This window comes from Erpetoichthys calabaricus, chromosome 4 (genome assembly GCF_900747795.2).
Source record: "Erpetoichthys calabaricus chromosome 4, fErpCal1.3, whole genome shotgun sequence".
NCBI classification, from domain to species: Eukaryota; Metazoa; Chordata; class Cladistia; order Polypteriformes; family Polypteridae; genus Erpetoichthys; species Erpetoichthys calabaricus.
Genome location: NC_041397.2, coordinates 181,516,965 through 181,530,048, shown reverse-complemented (window position 1 = coordinate 181,530,048; position 13,084 = coordinate 181,516,965). Strand labels below are relative to the sequence as shown.

Sequence of the window (13,084 nt, the reverse complement as noted above, 5' to 3'; positions counted from 1 at the left end):
TTTATTGTCATTATATCTTACTGTAAAATGTTGAATGTGTTGCGCTGTTGAGTTAATGTTGCATAATCACATGCTGTAAATGTTTTCAAAGGATTATGTTTAAAGGAAGTTTCAGGCAGTTTAATTCAGCGGCTGCCTTTTGAAAGGTTGTGGTGTGAACAAGAAAGGGCGAGAATTATTACTGCAAAACAATTCATTTCCACATATAGTTCTACATAACAAGTAAATCAATCATCAATAAATCATTCCATTTTCAAACCTCCTTTCTCCAATAAAAAGGACACAGGGCTGTGAAGTCTATTATGATGTTAGTCCACCAGAGAGTTCACACCTGGAAACTGATTTACTGTGCCAATTAAGAGTCAATATTACCCGATAGGCACATCTTTTTAACGATGGAGAAAGCTCAATTTGAATGTAGGTAGAAAGCGCAAATTCCACAAACTGTTACTGGCCTGAGAATTGAACTTTCAGCCACAGACCTGTAAGGTGGAAAGGCCACCTCTTCAACCGAGTTGTGGCAGTGTGCTTGTATCTATTTTACTATGAATCTTACTCAGGGGTCTTGACACACTTTATTGAATGTCCAAACTTCTAACTCATTTTAATAGTTTTCAACAGTAATTCATTTACATAGACACCCCTACGCATTGGTGAGGGCTGGGACAGAAGACCCCCACAGAATGTGAAAATTCACAAGTAATACTTGCCAAACTGTGGTTAATTTATTACTTGCTTTTACTTTTTTTTCCCCTTTAAATTTATCCCACTGATTAATCAGTGTTGGCACACACATGCACTCGCTTTAATGAGTTGACTGCCATTTAGTGGTGTGCTGTGTGCATAGCATCAGCTGGGGTTTCCTGCATGGATTTAAGAAAAAGGAAAGGCAGGTAAAAAAAAAGGAGAAAAAGAAATTGGAAGAAAGGAAAATGAGAAGTGAGCGAGTTAGTATGAGCTCGAGAAAGACAAGAGCTAAGAAGGGAGGTTAGAACTCTACACAGGTTTCCGGTAGAGGTGAAAGACAGTGAAAAGCGAGAGTGAGTATGGAATGTGAACCATCTGGGAGGAGATGTTCATATTGACTAAATAACTAAGGGAGCAGTAAAGACAGAATGTAGCTGGTGTAGATCCCACAGCCCTTATAACCAAAACAAACTTAATATTAGATTATACACTTATACTAATTAATAATATACAACACTAATATTGTATTTTATGGGATGTAATGTAAATACAAACTCTTTTCAATTTTTATATATTTTTGGCATACATGTCTTCTGTAAGTTTCTGCAATCTTTTTGCAAGCTCCAAAAGTACTCCCATTTAATTGTTTACGGCCAGCTTGCAAAAAACAAACTGCAAATGTGAAATTCACAAATCTAGAGGGGCACAGGGTGAGCCAAAAAGACCACATTTCAAACGTTTATTCTACAAAAATGCTGCAAGATAAAATAAATTTCATTACGACACAAGAAAGGGTATACAAAATAAGATTTTTTTTCCACTGTGTTTTAAAAATGATGTCTTTAAGGTGGTGGCCATCATTAGTGATACACTCTTTGAGACAATTTCTGAATGCCTGCATAACTTGTTCAGCCATTTCAAGAGGAACAGCAGTGATTTTGTGGCGAATAGCGTCATTGAGGGCTTCAAGGTTTAGAGGTCAGTGTGTGTATACCTTCAACTTGAGATAGCCCCACAAGAAGAAATCACACAGTGCGAGATCAGGCGAACATGAAGACCACCTGACATTGCTGTGCAGGGAGATCAGCTTCCCCGGAAACATCTCCCGCAAAACTGCCGTGGATCCACGCTATATGAGCTGTTGCTCCATCCTGTTGAAACCAGGCATCCACCACATTTATTTCTTCCAGTTGGGGCCACAAAATGTTGTCTAGCATTTCAATGTAACGTTCTGAAGTGACAGTGACTGTTGCTCCCACCTCCTCAAAAAAGTAAGGGCCTAAAATGCCAAATTCGACAACGACACACCTAACTGTAACATGCTCACTGTGCAGGGGTCTCTGAAGAAGTTCAAGAGGGTTTGTTTCAGCCCAATAACAAAAGTTTTGCTTATTTACACAACCATTCAAATGGAAATGTGCCTTGTCACTGCAGAGGACGATGGCACCTTGATGAACGGGTGGCAGAATGTTTTCACACAACTCTCTACGGCTCTCCCAGTCTCTTTCAATGAGTCCCTGCGCTACCATCATTTTGTATGGATGGAAATTAAGGTCCTCATGCAAAATCCTACTCAAATATATGTTGGAAATGCCTAAGGAAGAAGCATGTTTGCTCGTTGAACATCTTGGAGACTGCAAAATTGATGCCCTTACAGCTTGGATGTTTTCATTCATTCGTACAGTCCAAGGACGGCCTGGAGATTTTCTGTTGTTCCAATTGTCTGTCTGAATTTAACCACCCACTGAAGAATTGTTTTCCGATTTAGAACGTCACTGTTAGGAGAAATGCTGAAGTGTGTTAGGAAGGTGCGTTGCGTAGTGATGATGGATTTGTTGTGTTTGAAAAACACAAAGACAGCAAAAAGCACGGTGTGCACTGGACCAAGGCATGTTGCCGACTGAAAACATCAAGGGATCGCCTATCAAAGGACCCCCAACCCAACCCACTCTGCAGCCTCTACTTCACAAAATGACATTGAGAAATGTGGTACTTCATTTTGGCTGATCCTGTATTTCATATTTTTGGCATTTTGAATAACCATTAATTATATTAGGTACCAGGGAAACAAAGTCTAGTAACAACGTCATTTACACAGTTACTGCAACATGCAAAAAACTGAGAATTACAGCCTTACGTGAATATCATTTAAACTGCTTTGCAAATAATCTATGGAAACATGATACAATATCATGGATTTCTGTGTAGAACAGCACATATTTTTAGATGTTCCAGAGGAAAAATACAGTTAAATATTCATTGAGAAACAATAAAGATTTGCTTGCCCTTCTTATGTACATCTTCATGTCTGAGTAGAGTCTCGTATCAAATACCATCATAGGCTGGAAATATTCTGAACACCCTCATAGATAAACTTACTTTTTATAGCTAAAATAGTTATGAGTTGCATAATGCAAAATAACAGAAATGCTGTGCAAGCACAGAACTCCTCCATACATCCTACGACAACCACAAACTGAAAAAAGGATACAAAGGCACCCACAATAAAGATGGGGCTAAAAATATGGTTCTGGAAGGTGAAGAGTGCCAGGCCCATGTAGGAGAAGATGAAATTCTCAGCCAGAAAATGAAGAACTTCAAACAGCTGAGGCAGAAACAACCATTTAATTAATGAACATGAAAAAATTCACAGTATATGTTTTTGAGCTAAAAATGTTTAAAAAGTTAATGGGATTCAACAGCTTTATTTATATTAGCATTTAAGTTTAATATGTCCAGGCTGGGAAACAAAACAGTCAGAGGCCATATTCAACCCTGGTGGATAAAAATAAATTTGATATTCACTTGTACCTTTTCTTTTGCTGCTATACATGAACTGAAACATTATTTGAAGTAGATAATCTTTATACAAATCAGAAGCAAACAGTAAGGTCAGACAAAGCTGTAGGAACAGAAAAACCTTCAATGTCCTCAAAACAAAAGAAACTGTGTACCTCATACAATGCATACTGAGCACAAATTCAACAGCATTGACGAAGCATCAGTGGAAACTGTTGGTCGTTTTGAAATGATTGAGTTGCAGATCTCAGAGGACTTGGGCATACCAACATTACATGTCATCCTGGTAGTCAGTCGAAACTAACATGATGCCTTTCAAGGTTATCTATTATATGTGCCATGAAGAAAAAGGCATAAAAGTGCACCCACTTTCTGAAATACCTCAAAAGCAAATTAATGTTTATTAAGTAGATACCTCTAAAAGTGATTTGACTGGCAGTCTCAATTTGTAGCACGTTAAAAAATAAAGGGACAGAACAGCCACTCAGAAGTTTGTAACAACAGAAAACTATGATAATGTAACGTGCCTTTGATTAAATACTTCTGTACTTACAGCTGCTGAGAACAGCAGCTATGCAACACTAAAGCCAAGACCACTGACCACAGAATCTATTTTTACCTACAAGTAGAATGAGCCACGATGTGCTAAATGTAAACCAATTGGCTAAACTTAGTCAAATCTATATGACATGTATGCACTCCATTTTGCTATGAAATGCAAACTGTTTTTACTCTACAATGAATGGTATGGACTTATAAATCTACCTCCATAACTTTTTTTTAATTTATTGTATATTTGGATTGATTCTTATTAATTGTTCCTTTAACTACTGAGAGAATAAGGATGAAAAGAATATACTGTATATAAATATATAATTTTTCAGGTTTTTATTTTTTAACACTCTTTTGCTCCCCTAATGACTTTTAATCAGCAGCCTGTAACCTAGTCAAAGGTAAGTGCATTTTCCCGATATGAATGCTTTGGAATGTCACAAGTCATTAAATCATTCAGCCTTTAAAATATGTGTAAACCACAATGACAATAAAACTGTGGCATCTCAAAACCATTGCACTGTTTTGATGCAGACACAGAATTGAAGCAGTGTTAAACTGGCATATATTTATGAAAGTATAACTGATGGATAATTATTTACATTAAAGAAAACAACATTTTGACTTTACTGAAAATATTTAACTTGCCTGGAACCATTCAAGGCTTCGGTTAAAGGTGAAATTTTACCATTAACTGTTCATTTACAGCTTATTTGAATTGTTTAGCTCTCTGTTTTAATAGATAGTGGAGTTTGTAAAAAAAAGATTTAAGCTGCACTCTAATGTTTGTCAGGGCAATCAAAGCTAGCCTTTCTAAAATGTATATATTTATATATTTTCACAAATGTGCACATTTTCCTAAACACACTGGTGCAAAATATAGAAGAGAAAAAATATCAACATCCTACCTGCTTAGTTCTGTTGGTAGATTCAGGAGACAAGTTGTTGTATGTATAATGGGCCTGAGTGATGCCACAGAACAACACGGACACTACCCCTGAACAGGAACATAGAGATGTGCAATGGTTGAGACAAAGGCAAATAAGCAAATACAAACTTCTAAAACAAATGTAAACAACATACTCTCAATTCTACATACTAATCTACACAAATATGGAAAGAAGCCTCAATACAACAATTTGAATACAACAAACTTACCAATCTCTCAGATCCCCAAAAGCAATAGTCATTCTTAAATAATAGATAATTTCTTTAACCCAAATACCACTTGAGTAATCAGCCATACATACACCATATGGTAGAAACCAATTGTTCCTCATTTTAAAATAAATTTGTTTTACTTTTGCAGCCTGTGTCCAACAGGCATGGCCAAAACAAACAATACTACTTAAAATGCCTGGGAAATGTGTGCCAAGAAGTGGCATTAGGCACTGAAAGTTTACAATGATTTTAAGTATATTTCAGACTTGAAAAATGCATCATACATGTATAACACAAATATTCCAATTTTACTGTTTTCATAGTCCTCTTAATTAATCATGTTCTGTAAGTATGCAGTTCTCTTTTAAAAGGGTGGCAGAATATCTCATCTAAGAATTTTGAGTGGCATAGCTCCCATTTGTAAATCATGTTCCTCTTCTTACCACATGAATGGAACCCCCCCCCCCCCCCCCCCCCAATTAATGTTAAAATGAAGTTCAGCCATTGCACATGTGAGATGATGGTTCCCTTTTGGTTGTTTTATTCAGGGGGCATTGAAATACCTGCTACTAGACAAGGAGATTAAAGTACAGTTAAGTTATATTCATGGGCGAAGGCATGAAGGTAATAATAAGACTGATCAGTACAACTAAGGGTAGACAATGATAAAATGTGTCTTTTTATCAGCCAGAATTTTGGCCCCTCTCTACCTATGGTCAAAAATTATGGTTAATGATCAAAAGGTCAGAAATAAGATGTCTCTACAGAGATATTGATCTTACCCTCTATGACAGAGTGAGGAGCTCTGCAAATGGAGAGAACCTCATTTTTCAGAGGCTAAAAAAAAAGGAAAGGAAGCAAGATGATATCATTAGGGTTCTTTCAGAGTTCAGCACCTGGACACCTCTCACTTAGGATGTACTGAGCACGAAGAGGACCCCACAATGCAAACTGGGTTGGGGAAGACTAGAAATAAGCCAAGAAGTTCTAGAATCTGTTGCAGGAAAATGAAAAAAACAGGTATGTTCTGCTCAGATAATTTTCTATTAAATAAAAACGACAGTAAAATAATCCATACCTATATGGAAATTTCTTTGAAGCACATGTCTTTTTTTGCATGTTTCCTCTACTACAAATAATGTCCTCTGAAGAAGGTGGGTTTATATCTGTGCGATTTGGAATGAGTTTCTTGAGATGAACCTCAATGGTTTGGTTAACACACAAATGCACACAACTTCAAAGAAAACTGCAAGCAGGACAGAGTTTGACTTGATCAAAGCAACACTGAATCATCACCTTAAAAAGGAAGTACTGTATCATTATCATTGGTGCTCTGCCAGAACTAGAAGATAGGTTGGTCAAGACAGTGGTCAACAGACAGACCTATTTGTGGCCACTGGTGGTGAAGTAAGCTATCAAGTTAAAGAAAGGCTGTGCAACATAAGCAGTAAGGCACCTGGATCCAGTTCAGAGGTATTGTACTAGCAGGCCAAGACGATGGTAGCTACAGCAAGGGCAGTATCAAAAATCTGTACATAGAAAGTTTGTTGAGGTCACAAAGAATGACTTTTAGGTGGCCTAAACAGGTTCTGGCCAAACAATTTTGACAATTCGAATAAAGCAGATGGACACTGTCCAGAATGTTCTCAGAAAGGGAACTGTTGAGCTTGACAAAGTATATCACTGAAAGGCTTCGGGATAACTTTGATAAATTACTCAGTGAAGGCAGTATCGGCAACATCTGATGGGATTGAATACATTTCAAAGGCTGGGTTCAGAGATGTGGTTTAAAAGCTCTGCAGTGGCAAGCTTTTAGGGATGGATGAGATCCATCCAAAAATTCTGAAAGTATTTCAACTAAAATGCCTCTTTAATGTTACATAGACATCTGAGACAGTGCCTTAAGGATATCAGACTACGGCATTTGTCACACTTTTCAAAGTGGAGACAAGGGAATGTTTTACTGAGGAAGCACACTTCTCAGTCTCCATGTGATACTGTAGATTAGAAGTGTTTGCTACAGAGAGTGAGAAAGTTGGGGTGAGTACTGGCACCTCCAAATCTAAACCTATGATTCTCTCCCAGAAAAAGATAGTGCCTTTTGCAGGTCAGATGAAACAATAACTCCACAGGTTTTATTTTTCACTATTGACAGCAGAGTCTATCATTATCTTGACGAAAAAGATCAGCACAATGACCACCATGGCTATTATAGAAAATGGTAGTGAAGAAAGGAGTGGCATGTCCTATAATAAACATCTCAAATTATTTGATCAATAATCTTCAGCAATGATCACAAATTCTGGCTAGTAACAGAAAAACAAGATCACACTGGCAAGTTGCTGAAATTTGCTTTTGCACAGAGTTATTGACCTTGCAGTATTATCTATTCTACAGCAGGATGAGGAGTTAAAGTACAAGATAAACACAGATTAGATTGACGATTTCTCCATATCAAAAGGAGTCAGTTGAGGTGGTCTGGGCATTTAATGAGGCCAATACTCTTCCCAAAGAGGGGACAACAGGAATACTGGATAAGTGGTCACTTGCCTAGCATGCAAGCATCTGCTAATCTCCCAAAAGGAGCTGGAGATGGTTGCTGAGGTTAAGCAGAGAAACAGTTTGGGGTCTGATCAATATAAGCTAAACACTTCCCACAGTAAAGGAGGCAACATAAAATGAGCAATTTAGTTTTTTCTATGCTCCCAAAAGTATTTTCTTTCACCTTGACTATGTCCACAGACAGGTGGATTCAAATATTTGTTTTCATTTTTTTAAGGGTGTCATAAAGAGAAAAAATACATTTTTCTGATTTTAGAGGGATATTCTCAATTTTCAGTTCATCAGATTATAGTAAATGGTTTTATTAGGATCACAAGGCTAACATAAAATAATGTACTTATTGTAAAAGCATTTTCATTTATCTAATGGTAACTAATTTTTAGTCTCAATATGTTTTAAATAATCTCATTTCAAGACAGTGTCCTCATTCTGTCAAGGAGATGGCAGTAAAAATGTGCATTGGATGACCCTTGATTAAGTTTATTAACACGTGTATGCATTAGTCAATTTACAAAGCAAAACTCAAGCACACAGTTGGTTTAAATGCTTGCGCTTGATTATTATACCATGGTAGGAATCATCTGGTATTAACATATGAAATAACAGAACACATGGGAATTTTTGGACATTATTAATTCTACATACAGAGAACAAAATTAATATATAAAAGACAATTATCATGCATCCAATAACATTCTAGCAATTAAAAACAATGACTACATACAGCATACTAAATAAATGTAAACCTGTGTTTTGCAAGATTTTCAAAATCCTTACCTGTAAAGCCACAGGCCTCAGCTAACAAGAACGTACTCCAGGACATTAAAAAGAATAAGGCGGTCTCCAGGAGTGGAAAGCAGTGCAACTTTGTGAACTTCGTTACGTAAATTAGTGATTAAGGAACAATATAGGAGGCTGGTTTGAAACAGAAAAAGTCTAAATAAGGAAAACATAACTATTATGAACTCTGTTCATCAAGAAATGTGATTTTTCTCCACTATCACAACCAATAGTTTGAGGTAAGTAAAGACAAAAAAAAAAAAAAAAACATTTTTGGATAGAGTATTTTTTTTAAAATTAACTACAACATTTCCAAAGTAATATGTGCAGAGTCCTGACTCAGATCAGGTACAATGAATAATGCTTCCCCCTGAAGGCTTGACTACTGGCTTTTTATTTGATATCACATTATTTTAAAACTCTTATTTCTAGCTTTTATTTGTTGTAATAACCCAGGCTATCTGTCATCACTGTTTGCCCCATATTAGCCTGCAGGCAATTTGAGATATCCTGATGCTGGCCTCCTATGCCAAAGCTTTGGGGTACAACTCTATAAATGCACATTTAACTTTGTAGCTCCCCATCTGTGGATTCCCCCCTCTGTATTTCTCTGTAAGGTTAAAGCAATGCTAACTTTCTAGCTTTTCTCTCTTAAGATTTTTATTGATTATACCTGAATTTACTTTAAAACTTAAGAACCTACTGAACAATACAATTTTAATGGACTATTCCATAACTTTTCTTATTAACCTACTCCTATTAATCAATAAATATTTTATACAGTACTGTTAAAAGCATGCTCAATCACGTAACACTTTACAGGGCTCACAAACTAAATAATATCAAAATTAACAACTGAACAGCACAATACTAGGAATAAACACTAAAGGTAGATTCAAGAATTGCACCAGTGTTTGGAAATACAACGCACTGGACATAATTTACACAGCAAATATTAAATAACAGGCAACTCAAACAGTGCTAGAGTTTAAAATTACAAAAAATATGCATTACCAGAGTTACTTTCACTCCTGAAAGTGTTTTTTCTTTTTTGTTACATTCCAATGCCTTTTTTACATTAAATTAATTTACATTACACTTTGAGATCATTTTGTTTAAAATATCTTCTTGAGTGCAGTGTGTTGCATCTCATGAAAGTGTGCTCTATGAAACTGTGCTACACAAAAATTTTAACTAATTGACTGACAGGTATGAGTCAGAAAAAAACAGCTTATGTAACTTAAAGAATAAAATGCTTCAACAAGGAAGAAAAAAATGAAAACATGGACTGAGTATGTTGTATGTCTTTCAGTATCAATTTGTTAGCATGTTTAAGATATATATGAAATTAAAACGACAGACTTATAAGACAGAATCAAAATAACTAAAGTTTCATTTCACAAATTGCAGAAGCAGTCTATATATGTAAGTTTTTATTATATTATAGCAATAATATTAATAGCAGCTCACTACTCAAAACGCAAAGCGTAAGAAGGAGTCTGTGCCCGTAGTTATCTGTGTCATTTAGGTGAATGTAAAATATGATGAAAGGTTAAGAAAGATTTGTCTGTTAGACAGTACTGTCAACTACAAAAAATGAGCAGGGGAGTTAAAAGGATATAAGTGCCGTGACCACTCCAGTGACAGCTCCCATTGCAAAAGAGCCGCTGAATATACCCAGAAACACTCCTACTGACTTAAAGAATGCTGCAGCATCAAATGAATGGCTGTTTTCTCCTGTAGGCTGATAGGCCACAATCGATCTTAAAAAAATAAATAAATAAAAAGACAAAATGCATAGCTCAATAATGCATATTGCAACACATCAGTTTAGACCTTAGTAATCACACAGGATTCTTAAAATGTTTATACAGTCTCCAAAAGAAACATAAATAAATGAGATTAACAGGACATAACATAGTGCATGGTTTCTGCTGTTCTGATAATAACTGTCCTTGAAAATTCTAACCAGCAGGGGGAAGCAGTAGACCACTTTTCAGCATCCTTATGAAGAAAACTAGGAATACAGTTACAAACATGACATAAACTACTAGTGGGCCATCTACTGTTCAATCTCGATTTCACATTATTGCTGCAATGATACCCTTTGCCAAGAAAAAAATAAAAAATAAAAATACTTACGAAGAGAGCACAATTGCAACAGCATCATTCAAAACGCTTTCTCCAAACAGTAGAGCATAGAGATCAACATCAGCGTGAAGTTCATTAAATATGGCCAGCACTGTTACTGAAAAAAGAGAAGAAATAATCTGCAAATCTATGCACCTTATACAGATTTGTATGTCTAGGCCAAAAAGTGATGCACATGACTTTCTCCATATTTAACTAAACAGTATGCATTAATGAAAATTAGATCAGCTATGCTTTATTAATTCCCAAGGGAAAATTCAAATGCTCACTACACCAAATCAAAAAATATAGAAACATAAAATGCACAGATGGAGGCACAAAGTGCAATATAAGACAATAGAATATAAACATAATACAATAAAAAGTATGATAGAAAATAACTATTAAACTGAAGTTTGTTCTATTTCCTATGGTTTCTGGCTGGAGTGAAGGAAGGGAGGTCTGGGGGAACCACTGAACTGCCCAAGGCCACAGGCAAATAAAATCCCCTGAGGCAGTTTTTACTACACTGTGAAAGAATGAGCCTGGAAGTTCACTTTTACATTTTAAGATACCTTTAAGGCAAACCTATTTAAAAAAAAAAGAATTACATTTTTAATGTAACTACAAACATAAAATATTTGTATTTATTCTTTTTATTCAAGGTTTGTTTCATTTAAGTTGTTAAAAATTAGAGAACGTGGAATACAAATCTGTACCTTCCATCCCACAGCTGATACTGTATTGGGGATGCCCAAGTCAAAGTGATGGTTCTAAACTCAAAACTTGTACTACGAAAACATTTATTTAATCTGTTACAAACCTGTTTGAACTAATTTAGAGTCCCTGTAGGTGACAGCCTAATCAGACAATATATATTTTGGTTCCTACCACACACTTGATATTTAATGTTTATAATGTAAACATACACTGTACTGCACTGTGAAGTAGTTGCAAACCCATGTATGGTAATAAGAGATGTTTGTTCAATGAGTATATGATCAGCATTGGAGTTGGGAATAAAATCAATGAATCAATCAATCAGTGCAGTATGACAGAATTACCTCTGAGCCCTATGAGATCTGCGATGGAGTGAAGCAAGGCTTGCTCCAACACTATTCGGAATCTTCTTTGCGGTGCTGCTGAAGCACACCTTTGGTTCCGTAACGGAAAAGATATAACTTCACACCAGATCAGAGGTTGTTCAACCTAGCCTGCCTTAGAGCCAAAACCAAAGTGCTCGTCCATTTTCAGAGACATGCTATTTGCTGACAAAGCAGCATTCAGAACCCACTCAGAGCAGGACTTCCAGATCCTAATGGATCAGTTTGTCCAGGCCTGTAAGGACTTTAGTCTGACCATCAGCCTTAAAAAGACCAATGTGATGGGGCTGGATGTTGAGGCACCACCAGTCACTGAAGGTCACTAACCAGTTTATCTACCTGGGCTTCACCATCAGTGACAACCTCTCCCTGGATGATTAAATCAATAAATGCACTGGGAAGGGTGCAACAGCTCTTGCCCACCTCACTACAAGCTTCTGGGAGAACACCAAAGTGACAATCAAGACCAAGATGTCTATCTACATCGCTTGTGTGATCATCACACACTGTATGGTGGCGAGAGCTGGATAATATATGCCATGCAGGAGAAACAACTTACACCTTCCACCTGCAATGCCTACACCACATCCTGGGCATATTCTGAGAGGACAAAGTGAGCAACACTGAAGTTCTATTCTATGCTGGCTTACATTGTCTGAGCAGGGTATACAGTCTGGGTAACGGTCACATCCCCAAAAGCATCCTCTACGGCTGGCTGGCATCAGGCAAGAAAACAGCATGCCACTGACAGCTGCACTATAGGCACATATGCAAGCAGGATATGAAGACCCTGGGCATCAGCAAGAGTCCTGGGAAGACCTTGCAGCCAATCGTTTAAAGAGGTGAGGCATCTTATTCACTCAAGTCCGGAGAAGAAACACTCCAGAAAGCTGCAGTGGACAAATGAGCCCACAGAAAGCAATGCTGCTTCACAGAAAGAGCTGGGACCGCCCACAAGTATGACATTTGTAACAAAGAGTGCCACTCCCGAAGTGCCTTCATCAGTCACAAATTGACACTGCAACATCAACAAAAACAACAAGAGCAAAGGACACTACAGCACACCTTTCCAAGGTCGCTTTCAACTGATGGAGGTCTTACTTAGAATAAATACTCAAACTGGCCAATTTACAGCTGGCTCTTAAGTGGAAATGGGGTACAACAAAGGAGTGCACCTATAATGGGAGTAACAAAGCTTTTGTTGTAATGCATACTTACAAAAAGGGCATTATTAATAATATATTTACAAATCATAGAGGCAACTCCTTTGCAGTCAAAAGAATAAAAGCGGTATACTCCAGAAGAGCAGA

General features: G+C 36.9%; 1 protein-coding gene across 1 annotated transcript in view; it reads right to left on the bottom strand.

The window, feature by feature from the left end:
* slc9a7 (solute carrier family 9 member 7) overlaps positions 1-13,084 on the bottom strand; it is a 226,174-nt gene that overhangs the window by 80,317 nt on the left and 132,773 nt on the right. The window contains 5 exon segments of the mRNA XM_051927093.1: positions 3,179-3,292; positions 4,947-5,035; positions 8,539-8,639; positions 10,158-10,304; positions 10,684-10,789. Coding sequence (XP_051783053.1) covers positions 3,179-3,292; positions 4,947-5,035; positions 8,539-8,639; positions 10,158-10,304; positions 10,684-10,789 — 557 coding nt within the window.